The sequence below is a fragment of the Nycticebus coucang genome, chromosome 1 (assembly GCF_027406575.1).
Source record: "Nycticebus coucang isolate mNycCou1 chromosome 1, mNycCou1.pri, whole genome shotgun sequence".
NCBI lineage: Eukaryota > Metazoa > Chordata > Mammalia > Primates > Lorisidae > Nycticebus > Nycticebus coucang.
The window spans coordinates 66,659,173-66,686,832 of record NC_069780.1 but is presented as its reverse complement, the minus strand read 5'-3'; the positions used below and the strand labels follow the sequence as shown (position 1 = coordinate 66,686,832).

General features: G+C 41.6%; 1 protein-coding gene across 2 annotated transcripts in view; it reads left to right on the top strand.

Annotated features, from left to right (window-relative positions):
• The window catches only part of TBC1D9 (TBC1 domain family member 9), a 150,939-nt gene that overhangs the window by 103,820 nt on the left and 19,459 nt on the right, over nt 1-27,660 (top strand). For both annotated transcript variants that reach the window (XM_053582065.1, XM_053582071.1), the window contains exons 6-13: nt 807-1,014; nt 7,296-7,502; nt 8,403-8,573; nt 9,139-9,289; nt 13,757-13,971; nt 15,807-15,924; nt 17,963-18,248; nt 18,535-18,664. In XM_053582065.1, coding sequence (XP_053438040.1) covers nt 807-1,014; nt 7,296-7,502; nt 8,403-8,573; nt 9,139-9,289; nt 13,757-13,971; nt 15,807-15,924; nt 17,963-18,248; nt 18,535-18,664 — 1,486 coding nt within the window. The remainder of the gene's footprint in view (nt 1-806; nt 1,015-7,295; nt 7,503-8,402; nt 8,574-9,138; nt 9,290-13,756; nt 13,972-15,806; nt 15,925-17,962; nt 18,249-18,534; nt 18,665-27,660) is intronic.

Sequence of the window (27,660 nt, the reverse complement as noted above, 5' to 3'; positions counted from 1 at the left end):
CAAATACGTGTGGAAATAGGAGGGAGCATAGAGATAAAGCTTGTAAGTAAATGGGTATTTAAACAGGGCATCCAGAGCATGGGAAGGATGTGTATGGCTTATGTATGCTGATACCTTTTTTTTTGAAATGAAGAGGGAGTAAAAGCAGGTGAGGACAGAGGTGATTTTGGAGACAGATGGGAGATTGGAATATCTGCATCATGGTGCCTTTTTGCTCTGCGAAGCCAGAGACTAGACCATGCAGGGGCTGAGGTAGGGTAAAGTCTTGACAGGAGCAATTTAAACAACTAATATGATGAACAGGGAAAAAAGAACTCATCAGAGAGTGCATTCAACACAACACCCAGCTGAGGTGGAAACCGTAGTTAAACAAGTCCTGGGTGGTTCCTGTCGCTTTTCATGAATCTCTCTTTCTTTCTCTTTCTCTTTCTCTTTCTCTCTCTCTCTCTTCATGTGGCTTTTTGGCATTCTCATGATGTCTTAAAAGACAAAGTGCCAAATAGTTTGTAAGAAAGAGAATGAGTTTCCTAGTCAGGATTAGTTTCTCCAAGATTCTTTAATGTTTACAGACATTGCAAAGTGGCTACACAAGGGACCTAAATTTATTAAAATAATTGTGAAGGCTTTGGGATCATTACATTGGTGTTAACTCCAATATAAAGTTAAGAAGGGAAGGGTGAGTCTAGCAAGATGGAGGAGGGGAAGTTGTGCTGGGGGAACTTCCATTGTTACATCATTTAGAAGACTTTGAAACACTTTTTTCTCATGTGAGGTAAATTATAGTTATTATAATTACTATTTTCCAGTGATCTTGATGCCAGAGCCAAGAGTGAGAGATACCGTGCACTTTTCCGGCTACCCAAAGATGAAAAATTAGATGGCCACACGGACTGTACCCTCTGGACTCCATTTAACAAAATGCACATTTTGGGGCAGATGTTTGTGTCCACAAATTACATCTGCTTTACCAGTAAGGAGGAGAATTTATGTAGCCTCATCATCCCACTCCGTGAGGTAAGTGTCAGATAAAAATGGATATCATAATAGTTTCATTCATAATACTTTTCTCCACGAGCCAGGAACATTTTTTGTCAGCATCTGGTTGGCTTTTAACTCTAGGCAAATGTTCATAAGTCTTTGGTGGCCCCTGAGCCCTTTTCATTTATCATCATTGCTGTGGTTGTTGGACCTATGAAATCCCTTCTTGCGAAAGCAGTGTGAGGTGTAAAGATAAAGGTTTTATTATTACTCAGGTATGATGAAGCCAGCAGACCTCGGGGTATTTGCTGTTGAAGATCCAAAGATGAGGGCTGGGCAACGCTGTGTGCAGGGCCAGACAGGGAAGCAAAACATGGGCAAGAGCCTTTGTTGTGATTTCCAAGGGAAGAAAGGGGCTAGGCAGGGCAAACAGGCTTAGGGTTGGCTAGTTGGAACAATTGTTGCAGGCTCTGGGCCTGGGGGCTTATTTGCCTGATACCTGGCCCTGGGGTGATTAGAGGACAGAGCATGGCAATAATGGCCCCGACTACAGCTGATTGAAGGAGGTGTGGGCTCTAGATTGGTTAGTTTGCTTATGAAAGCAGTTTTCTAGGAATAAGCCCTGGGTAGGGAAGTCCTTCCAGCATCAGCCAGGCTTCAAGACATCAAAACATTTAAGTGGAGAACCTAGAAAAGGTGGGCATTACACCTGGTGCACAACCCGAGGGTCCCTGGGCCTACTGTGAGTCAGAAAGCCACGTGTCCCTTCGGCTCTGCCCTGCTGATTTCCTGCCTCAGAACCATCCTGCCGCTGGTCACAGTGGCAGATTGCTGAGCCCAGCCCAGATCTTCTGAGTCTATTCCTCTGCGCGTTTTTGGATCTGTGTTTTAGTAAATTCCCAAGCTAATTCTCATGCACAGTAAACTCAAGGAGACGTCATTGTTGTTTTGGGGTGAGGATGAGCTCTATACCACCTTCAGGGTGACAGGTCACGTCGGTACTCGTGCGGGAGCTTAGCTATGAGCTTTGGGGTTGACAAAGACTCCAGGTTAGGCTCCACACCTGTGGCTCAAGTGGCTAAGGCGCCAGCCACATACACCTGAGCTGGCGGGTTCGAATCCATCCCGGGCCTGCCAAACAACAATGATGGCTGCAACCAAAAAAAAAAAATGGCCGGGCATTGTGGCGGGCACCTGTAGTCCCAGCTACTTGGGAGGCTGAGGCTGGGCAGTGTCTGTGGCTCAAGGAGTAGGGCGCCGGTCCCATATGCCAGAGGTGGCGGGTTCAAACCCAGCCCCGGCCAAAAACCAAAAAAAAAAGAAATTGGGAGGCTGAGGCAAGAGAATTGCTTAAGCCCAGGAGTTGGAGGTTGCTGTGAACTGTGATGCCATGGCGCTCTACCCAGGGTAGCAGCTTGAGGCTCTGTCTCAAAAAAAAAAAAAAGACTCCAGGTTAAAATGTCAGGGAAGGGGCAATTCAGGGTCTGGCAGCTTTGCAGTTTTTAACTTGGCAACATCCTGCCTACTTTAGTCCTTTTTGACCACCTTTGGAAGCTAAGATGGTCAGAAGTTTTAGACTTTTAATAAGGATCGTGCCTATAATAACATAATATAATAAATGGCTCAAGTTTCCTTCTGCCTCATTTTTTAAACATTACTTAAGTAAGCAAATTTTTCTTTTTTTCTTGCTTTAACAGTAACACATCTTTATCACAGAAAATTTATGAAAGTATAGACAAGTAAAAATAAAAAATGTAGCCCTAGTTCTATCATTCACTGCTAACATTCTGTTGCACAGCTTTCCAGGCCTCTTCTCTGCACTGCTGTCGATAGGTTATTTATATAACATAATTTATAGGTAAAACATTTCATAGGGAATGTTTATGTTTAATTGTTTCTGTTAATAGTGACTATCTTAAACTATCCTTTAAATCATGAAATATTCTACTACAATGTAATTTTTTTTTTTGAGACCAGTTTTTCTATGTTGTGTTTCCCAGGCTAGACTTGACCTCCTGGGCTCAAGCAGTCTTCCCCTCAGCCTTCCAAGTAGCTGGTACTGTAAATGCACCCCATAGCACCCAGGTTACAGTGTGGTTTGTAATAACTGCAGATTATTTTATGAAGTGTAAATACATAATTTATTTATTCAGTTACCTTTGGTTGAACCTTTTCATTGCCTCTAGTTTTCTCCCATATACGTAGATACACACACACACAAGCATATATATATATATATATATATATATATAATTCTTCTTAAATTATAAATTACAAACTCTCAGAAGCTGAATTGGTGGATCAAAAAGAAAGCAAAATGTTGGGCAATTGACAAATTTACTTCTCCTTGTTATAGGGTCAAGTAACTGGTGTTATGATACGTTTTGAGGTCACAGTGTGTTGTTAGGTCTGAATTCTGAGGTGGGTAATTCAACAGTATTTATATTTGGCTGTGAAATGTATTTTATAAATTTTTCTAGCAAATATACCTTCTTAGTAGTCTTTGCTGTTACTAAACATAATTTTCTTCACCTGACTCTGAACTAACATTTTTTTTTGTCAACTACTACCTGAATGCAGTAAAACGGTGTTAACTGGACCAGTCAGGGAAACCCATTCTGGAGTGAAGAATAAACTGGACATGCCGTTTACAGATCTGAGCAAGTTTTATCCTGAGGGAAATGAGGAGCAGAGTCTAGAGAACATGTCTCCTGTCCCGGGTGTCAGAGCCAGATAGTTCTGTTGCCATACAGAATGCACTAGTGAGTGGTCAGGAGAATTGAAAGGATGGTGGTTCATATTTTCAGCCATCTTCTGCTTGCAAGTTTTCCCTGGCAGAGTACAGGTAATCCAGGTATATTTCCAGATAAGTCAGAAGAGGAGCAACCTGTAGAGGTAGCAATTAGAAATAAAGTTAGAGGATGCAGTTTTTTGTTTTGTTTTGTTTTGGCGACAGAGTCTCACTATGTTGCCCTCAGAGCGCTGTGACATCACAGCTCACAGCAACCTCAAACTCTTGGGTTTAAACGATTCTCTTGCCTCAGCCTCCCAAGTAGCTGGGACTACAGGCACCTGCCACAACACCTGGCTATTTTTGTTGTTGTTGTCATTATTGTTTGGCAGGCCCATCCTAGGTTTGAACCTGCCAGCTCTGGTATATGTGGCTGGCACCCTAGCCACTGAGCTACAGGTGCTGAGCCAAGGATACAGGATTTTTTTTTGTTTTTTTGAGACAGAATTTCATGCCCTGGGTAGAGTGCTATGGTGTCATAGCTCACAGCAACCTCCAACTCTTGGGCTCAAGCAATCCTCTTGCCTCAGTTTTTCTAATTTTTTGTAGAGATGGGGTCTTGCCCTTGCTCAGACTGATCTCGAACTCTTGAGCTGAAGAAATCCGCGCGCCTCAGCCTCCCAGAGTGCTAGGATTACAGGGGGGAGCGACCATGTCTGGCCAGAGGATGCAGATGTAGAGAAGGGCTCAGTGAGACGGGAAAGCCTTCTCTTGGACCTGATGTATTGTAGAGATATATTAAGGGTACATCTTGACCCCAACTAATGGAAGAAACAAAAGAATGAAGGTAATTTTATTACCTTTCAGTAATAATGTCAGAAAGGCAATGTCAATCACCTTTGGCGATGATAATGTCAAGGAAGGCCCTCTTCCGTGCGGCGCCTGTTTGAGTAGAGTGTTCTCTGCGGGAACTGGGTTCCTTTCAGAACCCAGTCAGCTGATAATTTGGTAGGACCCTCCATGGGAAATGTTACAGTCTACACTTTGAGAACTGTATAGACTGGAAATTTTTATTTTATTTATTTTTTTATAAATAAGCTGACTTATTGAGTAGAGGTTAACATACATTCCACAGACTGACAGTAGATCCAATCTATAGATACTAAATGTTTACCCAGAATCATGTTGCTGTAGATTCTAAAGAAATCACTGGGGCAGCAAAGCAAGCGGAAGGAATTTCTTTCTTTCTCTTTTTAATCATAAATTACCTGCACATGTTCCATATTAAACCCCAAGATTTGATTAAGTTGTAGTCGATTTCTTAGCCAAGTTGGTAATGAAAATGGGTCCCCTTATATTGCAGAAAATGCTAACACATCTGTCCCCTTTTCTGGTGGCACACAGCTTAGGTGATGGAGTTCCCCTGCAGCTCATTTGTCAGTGAATATTTTGTAGCCCCTGAGAATTCACTTGTTGTGTGGGAGCTTTCTTGTTTCTTTTTTCTTTTCTTTTTTGTTTTTGGAGACAAAGTCTCATTACTCTACACCCTTGGTAGAGTGCCGTGGTGTCACAGCTCACAGTAACCTCAAACTCTTGGGCTTAAGGCATTCTCTTGCCTCAGGTTCCCAAGGAGCTGGGACTACAGGTACCTGCTACAATGCCCGGCTATTTTTTGATTGTAGTTGTCATTGTTGTTTGGCAAGCCCGGGCTGGGTTAAAACCCACCAGCTCTGGTTTATGTGGCTGGCACTCTAGCTGCTGAGCTATAGGCATAAAGCTCTTGTTTCTTTATTCACATTCCAGCAAGGTAAAGGACTTTTTTTGCTTTTGCTTTATCAGGATCCACATAGCTATCTGTGTTTTTAGACACACAATTTGAACCGTTAATCCCCTCAGCATGTTTTATTCATGCCAGAAACATTGTGACCAAAAGAACCAGTAAAAATTTGATAAGAGAAAAGGAGCTTTGTGGATCTTTTAAAATAAGTATTGTTTAACACCTCTTAGATGTCATTGGAACATTCTTTTTGTGAAGTGGAGGTATTTTTCCCTTTATCTAGCTTTTATTGCATTAAAAAAAAATCCTTTGTGTGCAACACCAGGTATCTCAGAGGATTCTATGTATGCAATGTGTACATATTTTAAGAAAGGAAAAAACTATTAAAGTACTCAGTATATACCAATAATGTTTGTTATCACGTATATTGTATCTTGTATCTCTTGAAATTGCAGAAGTCAAGTGTGACTTGAGTATTACAATTTTAATGTAGTTTTTTTCCCTTTCTTAAAATGTGTGTGTATATATATATATATATCTTTGACATCCTCTCTCTATATATGTATGTATACACTGAGAGTTGGGTCTAGGTCCTGTCATTTTCAGTTTTATGACCTCAGCCAGACCTATTTGGCTCATGCAAGTACTAGGCGATTTCAATAATTTACTTAGCCTTCAGGTAGAGAAAGTTTTAAAAATTCTACTTTGGAGGAAGTATATTTCACATGAAAATGCTAATGAACAGATTAAAGTTGTACCTGTCCAGACTGCTGACAGGTAGAAATGAAGAAGGGAAGAGAAACTTAGCTTTAGGTATATAGTCTATTTTTCTAGCAGTTACCTTGAGATCTATTTTTTCAAATGTGCTGCTAAAATTTTAATGTATTTATTTATTCTAGCATCCAGTTGTTGAAAATCCTATTATATGAACACCAATATGTGTGTTTGATTTGGAGCTAAAACAGATGTCTACTTTTTTCTCTTTTCTCTCTCTGTAGTAGAGATGTGATGTCTACAGATGTCTACTTTTTTTTTCTCTTTTCTCTCATCGTGCATACATGGTCTGCTAGTTCAGTTAGGGTTGCAATTAACCTGTTTATATCATGTCTGTTCCAGAATCGAGCCTTTAAAACTTTGAAGTGGTGGGAGGTGATGGATGCAAAGTCCTAGAGTCTAAATGGGACATTTAAAGGATTGGTGGTGTTTTGAAGAACACTCCAACATTAAGCTTGGTGAAAGGAACCAGTATCATGGCCTGTTTTCTGTCTTTTATGGCTGATGAAGCAGTGAGGAGCCTCCCTCTTAAGGCTCCATGAAAGCTTAATGAAAATCACGTTCCTTCACAGCAAGGTTTCTCAGCCTTAGTGCTCTTGACAGTCTGGAGTGGGCTCTGTTGTGAGGGAAGGCTCTGCCCTGTGCACTGTAGTATCTTTAGCAGCACCCTGCACTCCGCCAACTAGATGCCAGTCGTGTCCAGCCACCTGTAGCAACCAAGAATGCCTCCACATGTTGCCAGATGTCTCCTGGAAGGCAAAACCACTCCCAGATTAGAACCACTTATTTAGAAAGGCCAAGCAAGTTGATTCCAGTTTCTGGTCTATAGTATAAGCTCCAGTTTGATTTGTTAGGAGCTGTTTTATTTTTCTGGGACAGAGTAAAGGAATCACAGTGTTTTCCAATAAGATATGGGTGATCCCTACAAAATAATAAAAGTGATGAAATTGCTGTGTTCCTTCTTCAGTGCTGCTCGTAGCCTGCTGCCGGGTAATCTAGGGAGAGTAACGCTGTTTGTTTCGTGTTTCTTCGCAGGTGACGATTGTCGAGAAGGCAGACAGCTCCAGTGTGCTCCCCAGCCCTCTCTCCATCAGCACCAGGAACAGGATGACCTTCCTCTTTGCCAACCTGAAAGACAGAGACTTTTTAGTGCAAAGGATCTCAGACTTCCTGCAGCAGACGACTTCCAAAATATACTCTGACAAGGAGTTTGCAGGGAGCTACAATAGCTCAGACGATGAGGTCCGTGGAAGATACCTAAATGTGTTTGGGTTTGTCTGGTGGCTCTGCCCGACCATGTCCACTTCTGTGACCATTTGTTTCTCTTCAGGCTTTGCGGCTCTGCAAGGATAAACAACCTGTCCTGATGCCTACAGCAGTCGCTCAACAATCTCTCCTTTAACTTTCAAGGAATTTGTATGAGATATCCTAGTATGAGAAAGAGCCTGTGGAATCTTACCTAGTCTAACTCTTTTATTTTACAGTTGAAGAAATTATTAAGTGATCTTTCCTGGTTCAATAGCAAGTGACTCTGGTCCATACAGTAAAGTTGTGGAGAATGGTACAGAAAGTCACTTAATAAAGTCTCAAACCTAAAATACAATATCATTAAGGTGATTTTATTATGATAAATTACATGTTGTATCTCTGTGGAATTAGGCCCTGGACTACCATCCTGGTAAACCGGAGCGCTATGAAGACATTACCAGAAGATAAAATATGTTTTAAAGATACTAAGTTAACACATAACATCCCTGTTCCTGCCCACCTGTTTCAAGCTTATGTGGGCATTTTAGAGGCTCCAAAAACTGGGCGGGAGATGAGGTGATCTCATAAGCTTCCAATTCAACCATGGCATGGTTTGCATATGTGCAAATCAGAGAAACTATTTGCTACTTTGTTGCAAATATCCATCTAAACTCTGAAGAAAACCTATTTTGAGCATTGAAGTCCTATAGCCTTTGATGCAGGTGCTTGCCAAAATGTTGCCTCTCTTTTTTTCTCCTTTTCTCTCTTTTTCTCACATAGTGAGAAAGATCTTGGGAAAAAATGATGTAGCTGTTGCTAAGTACAGAGTCCCCTGGAGAAGTAGATACAGTCCCCTGATTCTTTCCAATGTCTTGTTCTTCTCTGCATCCACAGGTGTATTCTCGGCCCAGCAGCCTTGTCTCCTCCAGCCCCCAGAGAAGCACAAGCTCCGATGCTGATGGAGAGCGCCAGTTCAACCTCAATGGCAACAGTGTCCCCACAGCCACACAGACCCTGATGACCATGTACCGGCGGCGGTCTCCCGAGGAATTCAACCCAAAGTTGGTAAGTGCCTCTTGCTCTTGCCTGAAAACTTTCTGTACTAGAAAACACCAATGAAAAAAATTGGCTGCTATAAGTTAACTTGTAACATCAGTGGAAGTACAGATTTTCCCGTAAGTAAAGCAGATTTTATGTAAATGTGTCATTAGGTTTCAGAGTGGCTTCATGAAAGAAGATGAGTCATAGTAGGTCAGGGTGACTTCTTTTGATCTTGTTTTATTTTTAATTATTGCTTAAGTTTAGCACCAAATAAGTACACAGTTTCTCAAGCCCACATTTTAAAAACATTAACTTACTTTCACTTGGGAGTATAGAAGTAAACCGTAAATGTAATTGACATTCACATGTGCCATCTCAGGAAATTGGGTTTTGACTCTGGGCCAGAAAGCTTCATGGCTGAACTGCAGGCTGTGATTGATGTGTAGAATTGGGGAGCAAGGCTAGAGACTCTGAGTTCCTTGTTCTCAAGATTTCGGTTCAGAACATGATCTTCCTTCAACAGGGAAAATGTTCCCCTTGCCATCCTTGAAGTAGTTGAGCTGTAGTAATGTTTCATTATCCCTTTCAGGCCAAAGAGTTTTTGAAAGAGCAAGCCTGGAAGATTCATTTTGCTGAGTACGGGCAGGGGGTCTGCATGTACCGCACCGAGAAGACACGGGAGCTGGTGCTGAAGGGCATCCCGGAGAGCATGCGGGGGGAGCTCTGGCTGCTGCTCTCAGGTACGTTCACACCCGGTTAGGGCCCTGGCGACAGAGTGTGCACGACCCCATGTCTTACCCTTCCGCCTCTGTGTACATCAGGGGTTCTTTCAAATATGCGCCCCTCAATCCAGAGCTACATCTGATTTGCTCCCAGAGGGTTGCAGTCCTTCCCTCACTCTTCCCATCACGAGCAGCCAGGACTGCTCGAACACTTTGTGATTTAAGGAGTTCCTTTTTTTTTCCCAGTTGTGTCAGCTTCATTTAAGAGTGTTTAAATGACACATTCTCAGAGCAGTCACCAGGTGGGGAAGTGGGAGGAAATACGAGGAATAGGAAGGCCCAGTTACGGATTTTTCCCACTTCCGAAAGTTTTAGGAGGTGGCAATCACAGAGCCTTGGAGGTGAGGCCAGAGTCTGCTCTGGAACCTGTAGCCTACCCAGGTCGTACCTTGTCCATGAAACTGGAGATTCTGGGAAGAACAGAGGGGACGTGTCTGTGGACCTGAGGGGAAGGCCCAACCATCTCCACAGGTCCATAGAACAGGCTCTAATGCCTGAATTTGACCCTCTCACATCAAGCATTTGATCCCTGCTACAGAAACCAGAGACCCTTCAGGATAAGCCCACAGTCCTGCCTTCTGTCCCACAGCATCCAGTGTATTTCAGGGATCTGTAATGTCCTGAACATCAGAGCAGGCCTTTGGGGCTCTCTTGTCTTTAACGTATAAAACAGTGGCTCTACCTGGTCTGAGGTCTGAAATGTGATCATTCTGCCTAGGCATATGTTAGTATTTTTATTTTGACCTAAGGTGGTCCAACACAAATGCTATTAAAGCTTTTCCTTTTAAAAATGACATTAAAATTAAAAGGATAATTACCAGACTTACAGGAAAGCATATAAACTCATAGCTCTTTCTAAAAGCAGATGTAACTGGTAAAATTGCCCATAATGAGATGTATAAATGTCTCAGAAATAGGAGGGTAGAATCCGGAAAAATAATTGGTTTTATCTATTTCATGTAAAACCAGTTTATTCTGTCTTCATTTACATTCCTGTTTTTGATTTTCCTTAAGTAGACCAGCCAGAGCTCCTCATTTAGAAGCGAAGATTTAAGTGAACTCGTCTCTAATTAAAAATCAAGCCCTAGAAGATGATCACTTTCCAGTTTCCTCCTGTCACAGACAGAATAATTGAAAAAGTTCACTTGCACCCCCATGTTCAAATTAGAAGTTATTCACAGCTATATTTTATTTATTTATTTTTGAGACAGAGTCTCAAGCTGTCACCCTGGGTAGAGTGTCATGGCATCACAGCTCATAGCAACCTCCAACTCTTGGGCTTAAGCAATTCTCTTCCCTCAGCCTCCCAAGTAGCTGGGACTACAGGTGCCCACCACAACGCCCGGCTATTTTTTATTGCAGTTGTCATCGTTGCTTTAGCTGGCCCGAGCCAGATTCAAACCTGCCAGCCTTGGTGTATGTGGCCGGCGCCCTACCGCTACCCACTGAGTTACAGCCGAGCCCACAGCTATATTTTAGATGAAAATGAAACACATACACGCACCAATAAACCAGAGCACAACAGTACACAGCCCTATTTCAGACATATGTTTAGGGTTAGACCCAATGTTTTCTTTAGGTGATGGGCTGTGTGCGACCAGAGGTGAACACACAGAGGTCTACACACAGCCTCGTATTGGGTAGGTAACTGAACCCATATTTCCCCACACCTAGGCGTGGGGCTCATGTGGAGGTCAACTTGCCCAGGAGGAGAGCCCAGCTCCTGGCCAGGAGCACAATTTCGGTCTCATCTGCTACCCATGACCTTTAGAGTCACTGCGTCAGGACCCAAACTCAGCAAACCCACCAAAGTGATATACAGGCCAGATGGCAGAAATCCCAGCACACCTCATGTGAGAACAGAGCAAAAACTAGGGTGCTACATTGCTGCCTACCAAGCTGCCCTTGTGAGGGCAAGTGTGAATGGTACAGTGGCTTTCTCTCTGACCATCAGGAGTGGGGCAGCTCAGTGGTCTTGGTTGGATATTAAATGTAAATGTTTACCCTGTTATTTTATACATATAATTTATATTTACTCTTTCTTTTATAGATATAAATGATAGCTTTATTGAGATATAATTCACAATTCACCAGTTAAAGTGTATAATTCACTGGTTTTTGGAATATTCACAGAATTGTGCAATTATCACTACTGTCTATTGTAGAATACTGCCATCATCTCCCAAAAAGCTCTGCGTACCTTTTATCAGTCATTCTCTATTTCCCTACAAACCCCCTGTAGACCTAGGCAATCTCCAATCTACTTTCTGTCTCTAGACATTTCATACGCATGAATGTAATCATACAATAGGTAGTTTTTTGTGACTGGCTTTTTTCACTTATAACAATGCTTTCAAGGTTCAACCATGTCCTAATGTATATTACCATTTTATTCCTTTCTATGGTAAAATTTTATACCATTATGTGGATGGACTGCACTTTGTTCGTCCACTTACCAGTTGTTGAACATTTAGGTTGTTTCCATGCTGTAGGTGCTATTAAGTAATGCTGCAGTGAACGTTCATGTACAAGTTTTTATGTCAACACATATTTTTATTTCTCTTGAGTGTATACCTGGGAGTAGAATTTCTGGCTCCTAGGATAATTCTATGTTTGACCTTTGAGGAACTGCCAGACTGTTTTCCAAAGCAGCTGTACTGTTTTACATTCCCCAGCAGTGTAAGACTTCTAATTTCTCAATGTCTTTACCACACTTGTTATTACCTATCTTTTTTATTATAGTCATCCTACTGGGTATAAAGTGATATTTTGTTATTTTGATTCACATTTCTTTGATGGCTAATAATGTTGAGCATTTTTTTTATATACCTATTGGCCATCTTCCTTACAGAAATATCTATTTCCAACCTTTGTCTACTTTAAATTGGGTTATTTATTTATTTATTTTTTTTTTTTTTTGAGACAGAGTCTCACTTTATCGCCCTCGGTAGAGTGTGTAGCATTACAGCTTACAGCAACCTCCAACTCCTGGGCTTAAGCAATTCTCTTGCCTCAGCCTCCCAAGTAGCTGGGACTATAGGTGCTCACCAGAACACCTGGCTATTTTTTTGTTGCAGTTTGGCTAGGCCCCAGGTTCGAACCCGCCACCCTCAGTATATGGGGCCGCCACCCTACCCACTGAGCCACAGGTGCTGCCCAAGTTATTTATCACTTAATTGTTGAGTTGTGAGAGTATTTAAACATATTTTAGGTACAAATCCCTTATCATATTTTCAAAAAAGAATTCTCATTATGTAAGCTGTCTTTTCACTTATTTCAATGGCATTCTTTGAAACACAAAAATGTTTAATTTTGAAGAAGTACAATTTATATCTATTTTTTGTCACTATGTTTTCATAGCATGAAGATTTATGCCTAGGATATTTTCTAAGAGTTTTACAGTCTTACATTTAAGTCATGGACTCATTTTGAGTTAACTTTTTATGTGGTGTGAGGTAACAGTCTGATTCATTCTTCTTTATATAGATAATCCAGTTATCCCAGCCCATTTGTTGACAAGACTATTCTTTCCCCCATTGAATTGTCTTAGCACCCTTGTCACAAATTAACAGACCATCAATGATTTATATGTTTGTCTTTAGGCCAGTACCACACTGTCTCAATTATTTTAGGTTAATTTGGGGAGTTTTCTTATCTTAACAATATTAAGTCTTCCTATAATACATAGACACAGATGTCTTTTCATGTACTTATGCCTTTGTTAATTTCCCTCAGCAATTTTTTGTAGTTTGCAGTGAGCAATTCTTACATTTATTTTGTTATATTTATTCCTAAATTTTTGATGCTATCGTAAAATGAATTTTTTTTTCGTTTGTGTGTATTTTTGAGACAGAATCTCACTTTGTTGCCAACCTGTTTTGAGAGGCAGAACCTCTATTTTCAAATGAAATCTTTTTTGTTTCCTGGTTGTTTTCTTTTGGCCGGGGCTGGGCTTGAACCCGCCACCTTCGGCATGTAGGACCGGCGCCCTACCCCTTTGAGCCACAGGCGCTGCCCCTTCAAATGAGATCTTAACAAAAACTACAAAATAAAAACAGAGCTGCTGTGGCTGCTGGGAGTGATGAGAGAGTGAGGCCCCAGCCTGGCTGACTGATGGCTCCCCTCTGCCACTCCTGAGAAAGCCCTCAGGGTTGTCCGCAGAGTTCCTCATAGCTTGGGAACCTCTGCTTTAGGAAGTTTTTAAGTAACCAGCTTACTGTGGAGGAAAGACAGAAGAAGGCCCACAAGCACATTTGCCAGTCTAGCCTATTGTCGCCCAGACACATCTGCATGGTTTCATCTGATTTTGCAAGTTCCCTTCCAGAGGTAGGCAAGTGAAGAGGTTTGGTCGTAAGTTGTGGTTGCAGAGCAGAAGGCAGGGCTTTTACTTTTTTGGTATTCTATCTTTTGGGTCTTATTTCCCAGGTGCCATCAACGAAAAGGCCACACATCCTGGGTACTATGAAGACCTCGTGGAGAAGTCCTTGGGGAAGTACAATCTCGCCACAGAGGAGATTGAGAGGGATTTACACCGGTCCCTTCCAGAGCACCCAGCTTTTCAGAATGAAATGGGCATCGCGGCTCTGAGGAGAGTCTTAACAGCTTATGCTTTTCGAAATCCCAACATAGGGTATTGCCAGGTAAATATCACAGAATATTTATGCTAAAAAGATAAAATTCTATTTGCCAATAAATAATGTGAAGGAAGGATTTATGGTTAATAGAACTATCACTGCACCAAGGTTTCTCAGCCTTGTGGACTTAATTCTTTGTTGTAGGGGCTGCTCTGAGCTTCTTAGGATGTTTAGTAACATCCAGGCCCAATAGATGCCCGTAGAACTCCCGAGTCGTGGCAGCCAAAAATGTCTCTAGACATTACCAAATGTCCCCAAAAAGCAGAATCAGCCTTGGTTGAGAACCACCGCATTGAGTGGAGAAGCCTGAAAAAACGAGTGCCCTTCCTAGATTTGCCACTGTCTAACTGGGTGGATAGGAAAAGATCCCGTTCATTCTCTGATCCGCCCCTCAGACCCCCTAGAATTAAAAAGTGCACCCCTGAGCACAGGGCCTTCATGGGGATTGCCACAGTGTTCCTACTTTGCATTCTCTAAAGCAAATAATAGCCTTGAGAATACAGATATGCTGGGGTGATATTTTAGCATACATTAGAATAAATGTATACTCAATATAAAAAGTGTTGCCAAATACCAATGAAAATAATCACTTGTGCTGGTATTTATAAGACAATGTGGGGAAGTTCCAAAATAATGTGACCTTAGATTCAAAAGCCACATCGTGGGAGAGACCGTCCCCAGCCATCCAGCAAAAGATAAAGGAGGCTGAGCCCCTTCTCTTACACAGGTTCACTCAGGAGTGTGTGCATGCGCCTGTGTTGCATTATTTTATCGTTGTAATAGCACTCAATTTAAATAAACCCCCAAATTGGCTAACTTTGCCATCTTTGTCTCTCTCATACCAGGATTTAGGGCCTGTGAGACTTGTCTCTATGGTGTTCCACCATCCCCACTACCTGGTTCAGAGCCTGTTACAAAACAGACCCTCCAAACAACATACCTCGCGTGAATGACTAGGGAACTGACCCAGATGATAATCATGCCCTAGAATCAGAAGGTTAATTCTCAAGTGAAATTTTCATAATGATTTCATGTGGGAAAATAATGAGTAAGACTTAAAAAGAAAGCAGCTATTAGACCAAAATACATTTTTTTGAAATCTGTATTATAGACGTCTGATGAACAATTACTGGTTTCTAGGAGATCAAAAAGAGTAAAGTAGAAGTTGGTTGGCTTCTAATATCCTGGAGTTTATGTTTATCTTTTGATCTTTCTCCTTTGAATTAAGAGGACTATTAAAGTAGTAGAACCTGGAGAGTGCTTATGAGGTATCTGATAATATCCTTTAATATAGTATATAGTTCCTTTAGAATTTAAATCACCTCTACTTTCACTACCCTCTTTACCCAGATGGAAATAATAAGTTAGGACTCCAACTTTGAAAGGTTACATTGTTCTCTGAGGAGGCTTGAGCCATAGAAACCATTATGGAAGGCTAAAAAAGGAAATTTTTACCTCACTGAATTAAGGATTAAGAGAGATTTTAGCAGGTTAAAACATTGTTAAATAGCCTTTGGGCCAAGTTTTTAAATGAAGATTTGCCTGCGCAAGTTTAGATCTCAGACTGGTGAATATTGGTGCTGATGAAGACCCCGAAGAGCTACTAGCTTAAAGACTGATAGCTTTTTCAATTTTCAGAGGGTCATAAACTAAAGAAAACTCAGAGAAGGATGTGACAGAGGACTGTGCATAGTCTGCAAAGCCTCAAACTATTTATCCGGTCTTTTATAGAAAAAAATCTGCCACTGTCCCCTGTGAGAAGAACTCAGTAACTTTGTTAGGTGAACAGAATTGCTTATATTTTCAAATGTGCTTGCTGACATCCACTTTCGCTCCTTTAGGCCATGAATATTGTCACTTCAGTTCTCCTTCTTTATGCCAAAGAGGAAGAAGCCTTCTGGCTGCTTGTAGCTTTATGTGAGCGCATGCTCCCGGATTACTACAACACCAGAGTTGTTGGTATGTGGGGATGGAATTAACATTTTAACCTATGCTTCATCCAGAAGATGTTTGTAGAATGATACCAGCTAGAATGGTATTTCCAGTCACCATAAGCCAAGAGTTTCAGACTACTCCAGTTTTACAAGATGGAAATCAGGGGGCTTGATTAAATGTAGGTTATATACAAAGGAACCTGACGGAGATTAAGGAAAAATGCAAGTATCACTATTAACAGAAAATTTTTTAGAAGACATTTGATGTGGATGTGTCACTCTGTGACAGGTGAGACCTACGCTGAGTATACCAACCACCAACACAAAGAGATTTGACAAAAAAAAAAGCCCATTGATTTAATTTTTTTAGTGAAGAGGATGGACCTATGGAAATTGAGGTATTCAAAGAAAGGTTGTCTGGAATGAAGAAAATAGAATATAGAGGTTCATTCGGAACCTTGGAAAGCTAAATTTCCAAGGTATTTTTCAGACTGATTTCATTACAAAGCAAATACCTTCCGTGAGCATTTAATATCAGACGGTATTAACATCATCCTCTCAAATATCAGACATTCCTTTTAGCAGGACAAGTTTTCACTGCTCAGGTAGTATACATGTATCCTGTCTGCTTCCCTTCTGTGTTCCGCCTGTATTTCTAAACTTTTGCACACTCATTTTAATTCATTGAAAATACTACCAAAAGATGTTAGTAAGTTGATCATGAATGCAGATAGCAGGAATGCTTTTCAGTTTAAAAAAAAAACAGTTAAAAATAATGATTTATACTTGGGGACCATGCATTCAGAAGAGTGATTTTTTTTTTTTTTTTTTTTAATAAATAAGAGTTTGCCATGTAAACTGGGTAGATGTACTTTTGGAGCTACAGTACTGAAGTCTTGGTCAGGAAAAGGTGGAAAGGTGCCAGAAAAAGCCAAGCAGGGTTAATAAGGGAGATTTATTAAGCACATTTGCAAGCAGATGGGCTGCCACCAAAAATGGAAAAAATGGTGACAGCTCCAGCTTGGGTAAGGGGCCCCTTTTAAAGCAATTCAGAGTGTGGCACAATTGCAGCTCCGGAGGGGACCCAGTAGTAAGTAGCTCAGTAACTCTGTAATGTGGTGTGGAGGCAACCTGCTGGAGGCCTTGTAAAAGGGGGGGAGGGTTATCTGCTGGAAATCCTCAGTAACCTGGAAGGACTGTTTTTACAGAACCAGAAAAGCAATGTCCAGACCCACTGAGCCAGAGAAAGACTAACAAATCCTATTTGCTTAAGAATAGTTAGAGCCATAGGAGGTAAAGGGAGACTAACAAGTCCTGTTCTATTCTTTACTGACTGTGTGTTTAAACCCCCCAGAGGGAGGGACTTTATGAGTATTTATTCCCTGAGGTAGACAAAGACTAACAAGCACAGACGCATGTCCCACAGGGGTTCCATACAGTTATGCCATATTTGTCCTGTACCTTTTCTATGTTTAGATGTGTTTAAGAACACAAATACCACAGTTGCCTCCAGCATTCGGTTCAGTAACATGCTGTCCAGACTGGTAGCCTCGGAGCAATGGGCTGTGGGAGATAGCCTCAGTATGTTGTAGGATATAGCCTATAGGCTTGTTTAAGGACATTTTATACATTTACACAATGAAATTACCTAAGAACACATTTTTCAATACCTATCCTAGTGGTTAAGTGACACATGACTGTGCTTAGATGTGCCTTTCAGGCTTAACCAAACATTGTGTTGCCAAGAAAATAATCAATTTTATATCATGAAAACTTTGTAAGCTGGCTTTTCAAAACCCTTACAGCTGTCCTGTGATAGCTCTTTTATGGTAAGAAAAGCAGGACAGGAAGACCCCAGAAAGAGCAGATGCAGCCTGAATTACTCTGCTGACTGAGCTTTCTCGACACCGTGGTCACCTAACAGAGTAACAGCAGAACAGTTAGGGTTCTGTGTTAGCAGTCCTCGGCAACTGGATCACTGTAGTTAAGTCATTTGATTGGGTTGGTTAGTGAGAGGCTGCAGTTGGTTAACCTGTGCCCTCCTGTGTACATGACTGCTACAGGTGCTCTGGTAGACCAAGGTGTCTTTGAGGAGCTGGCACGAGACTACGTCCCGCAGTTGTACGACTGTATGCAGGACCTGGGCGTGATCTCCACCATCTCCCTGTCCTGGTTCCTCACACTCTTTCTCAGCGTGATGCCCTTTGAAAGTGCAGTTGTGGTGGTTGACTGTTTCTTCTATGAAGGAATCAAAGTGATCTTCCAGCTGGCCCTCGCTGTGCTGGATGCAAATGTGGACAAACTGCTGAACTGCAAGGATGACGGGGAGGCTATGACCGTTTTGGGAAGGTATTGTGGCTGAGCAGGAAAACTGTCCTGGGTTTCTTCCCTCTACTTTCTCTCTTTCTCACAAGTCTTAGTGCATGTTGATGGTAATCATCATGCCCACTTCTCCCTGTCGTGGAGGATTTATTTTTATTTGCTTTTTTTTTTTTTAGAAGTTAAGGGAATTTCATTTCATTTTGAAGGAAACTAATCTTCTGTTTTAAAATGCAAAGATTGTAGAAAATGGAGAACTGGAATGGGGGACTTCCAAGTTAGCCTCCCATGACTTTGGATTCATTTCCTCCCCCAGGTACTTAGACAGTGTGACCAATAAAGACAGCACACTACCTCCCATTCCTCACCTCCACTCCTTGCTCAGTGACGACGTGGAGCCTTACCCCGAGGTAGACATCTTCAGACTCATCAGAACTTCCTATGAGGTGGGTGTTATTCTCTAGTGGAGTGTTCACAATGCTCTGAGATCACTATGAAGGGCTTAACTGGATCCTGCACTTCCATCGCTAACCTGTTGTTCTGTGCTGCTATAACAGAATTGTACTGACTAGGTAATTTATAAAGATGGGAATTCCAAAATTTAGGCACTGGCATGTTAGGGCCCTATCTCTCAGTTTCCAATATGGTGCCTTAAATTTCTATCTTTTTTTTTCTTTTTCTTTTTTTTTTGAGACAAAGTCTTACTCTGTTGTCCAGGCTAGAGGGCCATGACCCTAGTCTAGCTCACAGCAACCTCAAACTCCAGGGCTCAAGTTATCCTCCTGCTTTAGCGCCCCTACTAGCTGGGACTACAGGTGCCCCCACACCCCCCCATAATGCCTAGCTAATTCTTCTATTTTTAATAGAGAATGGGGTCTTGCTCTTGCTCAGGCTGGCCTTGAACTCCTGAGCTTAAGTGATCAAGGGCTGCCTTGGCCTCCCAGAGTCCTAGGATTATGGGCATGAGCCACCACACCCAGCCCAAGATGGTGCATTAAATGTGCAGCCTCTAAAAGGGAAGAATATCATGTCTTCATATGGCGGAAGAGAGAACTCTCTCCTGAAAGGGCCACATAAGTTTCAACATGAGTTTTGGAGGGGACAAAAACATTCACATCATAGCTTTACTTGCTTCCTTTTATACTGGAAGAACTACTTGCTGGAAATAAGCAGCTATGTGCTAGCTGTCAGCTTTGGTCTTCAGAGGTGGGCAGTGAATGGAGTGTAGGATTGGGTGGATCTAATACCCTGGTAGCAAATGGCACAGCATACTCTGGCCCTCTAGTTCTTTGCTGTGCCCACCCTGAACCCTGATGTAGTAGCAGCTCAGGTTCATCTCTGGGTGAACTGAGGAGGAGCTGTTGAGAGTAGACCTAGGGAGACTGAGCTTCATAAATCAATTCATTCCCTGTTCCCATGCTACGCACTTAAGACTTCTCTGAAGTAGACAGTCTGTGACACTTAGAATACCCTGTCCCAGGTTAAACTAGGCCAGGGTCCTAGGATTCTTCTGAAATTGCTTGCTCTTGATGGGAGAGGATGCCTTCTGCTCCATGATGACCCTGAACTCTGCCGGATTCATTCTGTATCTCAGAGTAGAATAATAACAGCGGAACAGTTAGGGTTCTGTGAAACGAGAACTAAGGAGTTTCTAGGGATAAAGGAACCCCAATGCCATGTACCTCCATAGTATCTGGTGATATGTGAATCCCCAAGGACTCAGTACCCATAACATTTGATGGTTTCTTCATTTTAGGATCTTTGGCCTGTAAATTTGTATGGAAATGATTATTAAGGAAGAGAAAGCATGCGTATTCTGCTGAGTACACTATTCCTGTACACATGTCCTGGGATTGTTTGATTGGTGATCATCAGTATTCCAGCTAGCAGCAAACTAGATAAGAGAGAAAGAGTAAGGGACAGGGTGAGGTCAGAAAGTCTAGTGTAGATTCAAAATTTTAGTGCTTAAAAAATAATTGGTGTGGATTTAAAAATCTTTTCAGAGACGTATATCCTTAACTCATAATGGGAGAAAAGATGGATAATTACTTTTTTTTGATGATAATTACTTTTCAATATTTTCATTGAGAACTCTGTAATTTTTGTTTGTTTGTTTGCTTTTTGTTTTTGAGACAGAGTCTTACTATGTCACCCTTGGTAGAGTACCATGATGTCACAGCTCACAGCAACCTCAAACTCTTGGGCTTAAGTGATTCTCTTGCCTCTGCCTCCCAAGTAGCAGGGACTATAGGCAACCACCACAATGCTATTTTTTTTTGGTTGCAGTTATCGTTGTTGTTTAGCTGGTCTGGGCCAGATTCGAACCCTCCAGCCTTGGTGTATGTGGCTGGCGCCGTAACTGCTGCAGGCACCAAGGCTCCATATTTGTTGAAAGCTAAACATTTGGTTTTAGAATTATAAAAGTAGTGCATGGTTATTATAGGAATTATAGAAAAATATGAAGAAAAGTAAACTATACATTATGGGCATTTCACCATATTTCCATCAAGTATGTATTTTAGGTCCTACTAAATTCTGTTTTATCACATTCTGTTATTCATTTAAAATGTATCATGAGCATTCTCTAATGTATTAAGTATTGTTTAAAGGCATGATTTTAATAAATTGATTTCACTGATCCCCTTTTGCTGGATATTTACTTTGGTTTCTTCCAAATTTTCAGTATTATTACTATTCATTCTGTGATAAACTTATACCCGAATATCCGATCTCTGATTATTTTCTTAGAATCCTACAAATAAATTCACAGCAATAAATATAAAGAATAATTTCTAAGCTCCCGGAATACACTGTCCAGTTTCCATAAATGTTGTCCCAATTTATAATTCCACCATTAGAGATTAAGAATGGCCAGGCATGGTGGCTAATACCTACAATCCTAGCAGAAGGATGGTTTGAGGTCAGGCGTTTGAGACCAGCCTCAGTAAGAGCAAGACCCCCATCTCTACTAAAGATAAAACAAATTAGCTGTGCCTGAAGGTGTATGCATGTTTTCCCAGCTACTTGGGAGACTGAGGCAGGATTCACTTGAGCTGTGAGCTATGATGGTGCCACTACACTGTAGCCCCAAAGGGGGGGCACTTGATTTCATCCTCTCTGAAACTGGTTACCATCCTAATGCATTTTTTAAAATTCACTGCCTACAGACTTTTGGATAGTATTCTGTCAGAAATATTGGATGATTTATCCTTTTAGGAAAAAAGCCCTTAAGATTGTGAGTAATGGTTATACAATCCATAGGGATTGTTTTTCTAAAGGCATCCTTTACTGTTAAGATAACTCTAGACCAAAGTAATAAAGCTCAGTATGTGAAAACTCAGCTGTATTCTGGACAGTAGACAAACTCACATCATGCGGAGGTCAGCACTTTGTTCATTTTTAATGGGAAAGAGAAGAGACTGAGATGAGACCAAGGGCTGGTTTCTATTTACATCCTATCTGGCTGAGCCCTAATGGCGGCCCTTAGGCTGCCAAACATCCTATTCCAGGTCCCGGCAGCAGCTTCCTTCCTCTGCCTGGGAAGACAAGCCCTCTGCTTATATCAATGTCTATGTCACCTGGGCTTTCAGTGCAGGATGGCAGGTTTGTGTGTGCTCTGTCATGTGCTGGAGTGTCACTGCTCTGCTCCTGTTTCCAGTGGCTTTCCAACGCCTTGTACGTCAACTTAAAGAGGACACCACACACTCCTGATGATCTTTTTTCCCCCTCTCCTAACCATAGATTGGTGGTTCTCAATCCCACCTGTGCATTAAACCACTTAAGAAAAATTTTTTTAGGGCTGGGCTTTTAAAAATATAAATTCCCAGGCTCCTTTCCAGACCAATTAAATCTGAATCTCTGGCATGAAGCCTAAGCATAAGGATTTTTCTTAAAGTTCCCCGGCAGCCTTGTAGCCACTTGAAGGAAGGAACCAGATTGCCAGAACTTTTAATTTTTCAAGAGAAGTTGGAAGTTTTGATTTTATTTAATTTTCCTAATTTTTTAAATGGTCCTTAGGCCAAACTATATACATCACAGACCTTTTAGCCTGCTGGCTGCCTGTTCATAACTTCTGCTTTGTAGCAACTTTTAAAATAAATTCTAAGTAAAAATATAGTGATATTGAGTACTATGTTTAAAGTTTTTCATAGCTTATGACAATTCATCGTCACAAGCCTGAGAATCTATGTGTTAATCTACCGTCCACCTGCAGCTCAGCAAGGCTGAGTAACTTGTCCAAGGTTACAGTATGCATGTAGTCCCAGCTAGGGACAGTAGGTTGGAGGTGGGATTCAGATCCCAAGTATGTCTGTCTTTAATGTGTTTCTCATTATTTCTTATAACGTAACCAGCCCGTCAAAGCTACAGCTACTGGCTTGGCACCCGTAGCACAGTGGTTACAGCACCAGCCACATACACCAAGGCTGGTGGGTTCGAACCCAGCCCAGGCCAGCTAAACAATGACAACTGCAACTAAAAATAGCCAGGCTTTGTGGCAAGCACCTGTAGTCCCAGCTACTTAGGAGGCTGAGGCAAGAGAATCGCTTAAGCCCAAGAGTTTGAGGTTGCTGTGAACTGCGACACCATGGCACTCTACCCAGGGCAACATAATGAGACTCTGTCTCGGAAAAAAAAAAAAAAAGCTACAGCTACTGTTTTGTCAGTTCACTCAGGATGTTGAAGCTGACTAAAATGTTTTCTGTTATATGGTACTTTTTTTTTCTTTTGAGACAGAGTCTCAAAAAAAGTCATAGTTCACAGCAACCTCCAACTCTTGGACTCAAGCATTTCTCTTGCCTGGCTACATTCCTCTTGCCTATTCCACAGTGCCTAGCTAGTTTTTCTATTTTTACTAGAGACGGAGTCTCGCTGTTGCTCAGACTGGTCTCAAACTCCTAAGCTCAAACAATTGGCCTGTTTCTGCTTCCCAGAGTGCTGAGATTACAGGTGTGAGCCACTGTGCCTGGCCAAGACATGGTACCTTGAAGAGCATAAAATATAAAAATATAATATAAAAATTATAATATAATTTACGTTAATATAAAAATTGCATTTCTCTATAAAATATGGGCCTGCTTTCCAGTAAACATTTATGAGAGTACTGTGATATGAATACAGCCATGAGTTAAGACTTCTTTAAAGACCAAAAAACATCTCATTCAGTGATTGTGAGACTCCAACAAGCAAAGTCTTCACCTTACTTCATATCCTTGTCCCTCCTTGTCATCCAACCTCCTTTCCCTTCCTCACCTTCCTCTTTTCTTCCCCTGCACATTTACTCCCATCCAACACCGAAGTGCAGGCTTGTGGACAGATATTACCACACAGGAGAAGGCAGGGTAGAGCTCGGGGAAATGCGTCTTCACGTGGATTTGAGAATCCCGCTCTTACCTCTTGGTCTGTACCTCTCAAAACTTAATGCTCTTCTATATGTCCAAAGCTGCTTTCCATTGATTTCTCCCCCTCCCACCCACTCTTCCAAGACAGAGCCTCATTCATGACTTTAATTACTTGGAGATTTTCTGATTAAAGAAAGGAATCTCTCTAAGATGCAAATGGTGCCCAGCCCTCTGCTAACAGTAGTAAACCCCATCCTGCATACCAAGGAAATAAGTACTCCACAAATAGGGGAACACAAAGAGGCATTTTTGAGCATAATGTGATGCCATAGTCTTAGTTAAAAACACAAATGAACCATAGACTTGATATGAGAAACAATGCCTTCTTTTAACTTGCTCAGATCATTCCGTGGACCTGTGCACCCTAAATTGAGTTGTATTGTTTTCTTTTGTTTTTAAAGCTCCAACATTTAAATATTTCAAGCCTCCTCTGGAAGATTTAGAGAGGAGGGGCCTACTGGACTTGGCTCCTGTGGTCTCTTTTGAAAATCTGAATCTGTTCTCCAGTCATCCCTGTCTTCCCAGTAACACAGGGAAAGCTTTGGGAGAGGAAAGGGGCATCTGCAGACAGGGTGGAAGAAGGTGGTGAGGGATGAAGGGCTGCTTGCCTGCACGGGATTCATTAGTTGGTATCAGTAACCCCCCACCAAGGAACAAAGAAAAGTACTGCCTGCACTGAAAATCTCCTCCCTGCTCAGAAAGAATTTGGAAATTAGATTGGAAAACTAGAAGCAGTGCACAGAAGCATTTGGATAAAAATGGACTTGGAAGAGAGATACAGATGAAGACGGATAACTTTGTTTATTGTTTAAGAAAGAGAAATGTTAGAAAATTCAAACAATTTTAGGATCCCTTCCCCCAGCGTTAAATTCTGTTTATTGGGAAAAGTATCGCAGTTAGTTTAGTGAATTAATTTGTTCTTTTAATGGAACTAAAATGTGCAGTGCCTGGGAGAAGATACTATATCTAGACCTTTGTCCTTGTTTGGGATAATGGTTCCAGAACATACTGAGCCAAATTTTGTTTGCCCCTGTTTTAGCATTTCATTCTGCCAGAGCCCCCCACAAGAAGGGTTGCGGAGGAATTCCCTTCCCTTTTTGTTCTCGTTGCTCACTCTCTTTTAGAAATCCTTTGGAAATAAGCAACTTGGAGTTCACTGTTACCCTTTTGGTTGGGACCATCTGCTCCGGACGGAAGGGCCCTTGTGCTCTGTCTCTGGAGAGTCACAGAGGCCTGCCTGAGAAAGGGTCCCTGCCTAGCAAACAGCAGGATCCGTTGCTAGCTAAGGCGCTTTAGTTATTAAATATAAAATACACAGGGTTCTTTGGACTTCAGCTTGGGAGGAAACAGCTCTTTCTCTTTAGCAACCCAAAAAGATTACCAAGCCAATGTTTAATATTAGTAACTATCGGTGGTACTTTATATTAATATATCTTTATCTCTAACAGCAGTTTTACAAGATAGTTTTGGGGTCTCATTTTGGGGAGGATGAAACTGAAGGTCAGAAACCACAGGTGAATTGCCCAGTCACATACCTATTAATAATTAGTGAAGGAACAAGAATTTGAATCAAATTTTGTCTAGCTTCAAAATTTATTCGCTGTTCTACACAGAGACGAGGAAGACTTTAGTGCCTGTGTTAGACTGGTAAGAGGTGGCATCAGGAAGCTCCCCGAGGGCCTCTGACCACTTGCAGCTCAGCCCCATAGAGCTCTGGTGACTTATTTCATCTCTCCAAGCATTGGTTTGCTCAGTTGTAAAGTGGAGCTAGCACTCCCAAATCATTGTGGTTATTGTAAGGTGCAGATGAGATGACATGTTAATGTCCCTGACAGTTGTAGGTATAATAAAATTTAATTTACTTCTGCCTGAGAGCTAGTGTTTTTTCTTGATTACAGGTACACTATGGGCCAGTTTGAAATAATAAATCCAATCCTCCATCATTAGGCATGTACTTTGCAATGGATACTGACTGCTTTTCTATTAGGATCAAAAGATTTACTTCCCCTGTGGGAATCTTTCTTTCCCAGCAGAAGATACAACCCCAGAGTGAATTAAATGTGATTGTTTTTCTATTATTAAAGCAACACCTGCCAACTCCTGAATTTTATCTTTTCAGTGGAAATAGATATTGCATCTTTAGGGTTGAAAGGAATCTGATTCAGTCTTTGGAAGGCAATGCTTTGGAAATGAGAAGTTTTTTCCATAATCTTCCATTTGTTAGGTTGAGACTCATGTGTGACTGGTGGAAAAGCAACTGGTCAACTTCAAAGGTGCCAATGTACTCTTTTGTTTTGATTATAAGAACATAGGCCTGGGTCAAAACTCAATTCCCAGGATTAGTCCTTTCAAAACAGGGAGAAAAGGTACTAGAAAAGTATACTCTTTGACTGTAAACCCCACCTCGGAAAATATGATAGTTCACTCTACCACATGGATCAGTCTGTGAGAGGTGTCATTCATAGGGCTGCCGGGTAATGTACAGGACTAGTATTGACTGGGACTTAGAGTAAAAAAATTACTCATCGTTTATCTAGAATTCAAATTTACCTGGGCATCCTGTATTTCCTTGTTTTTATTGGCTGCATCTGGCAACCCTCACCATTTAGCGGGCATCTTCTGTGCTATCCAGGAAATAGGAGAGGTGACATGCTGAGGGGTCTCCCAGATATGGGGCTATGAGCACAACTTCTAGAATCCAATAGCCTGGGCTCAGACTTGGCTCTACCACTTACTAGCAGTGTGGACTTGAGAAGGTTGATGGTTTTTACTAAACTTCCATTTCCTTGTCTCTGAAATCTTCATAGGGAGAGCACATACTTCATGGGATTATGATGAGGACTTCCTGTATTCAGCAAATATTTTCCAAGCACTTGCTATGAGTCAGTACTGTTCTAGGTTCTGGTGGACACAGTCTTTGCCATCCTAGGAAGTGGCGATTGATTTAGTAAGAAAAAAACATCTGTAAGGTGGTGATACATGCCAATAAGAAGGAACGTGGCAGGGTGGAGGCTGTGGGTGAAGATTTCTCTAAAGGTTTACTTTTCTGAGGAGGGGACAGTTGGCAGAGACACACATGTCATGGGGGAGCAAGCATGTGGCTGTCTGGGAGAGGCACATTCCAGCACTCAGGCCCTGTCTGGAGGCTACTGCACTTAGATGTGATGAGGAGTACGGAGAGGGGGGCACTGACCAGACAGGTCACTGTGGAAGGTGGGGAGAGCATGTAGGGCTTATAGGCCTTGGAGTTTTATCCTGAGGGAGATGAAAACCACTGGAGTTTTGGACAATGAATAGTGTTACCAGGTGCTGCTTTTGGAAGGACCACTTCTGCAGCTAGGGGGGAAATAAAGGTGCAAGGCCTGGAGGAAATGAGGAAGCAAAGAGATCACTTTTAGAGCCTATTTTAAGAGAGGACAGTGGCTTAGACTAGGGAGCTGAAAAGTGGAGGTGGTAGAGAATGGTTGGAAATTCCTAGGGTGTAAGTGTTGATATAGAGATCTAGAGATTTCTTATGGCATGGATGTACAGAGCCCCTGTTTTTATAGCTTCTGTTCAACACACTCATATAGGTAACTATTAATGCAGATCAAAGACAAAAGGTTCCTAGCAACCCAGAGGGCCCCTGGGCCCCTTCCTGCTACTGCTCATACCACCAAGGTTAGTAAATCTCCAGACTTTTAGAACCAGAGATGAGTTTTGCCTGTTTTTTAACTTCACATAAATAGAACTTATCAGAGTCTACTCTTTTGGTTCTGGTTTACTTTGCTCAGTATGAGGATTGTGAGATTTAAATAGGCTGTTCTCATTGCTGAATCGTGATCCATTGTATGACCAAGTTTATTTATCTACTCTGTTAGTAATGAGCATTTGAGTGGTTACTTGCTTTTAGCTAATAGCATCACTATTATTAGTATTTTGGTTTATATCTTTGGCAAATACACGTGTGTGGGGGGGGTGTGTACGCACGCGCTTTTCTTTGGAGAATATACTTAAGCGTGGGGAATTTCTGGGTCACAGCCATGTGTCTGTTCAGATTCAGT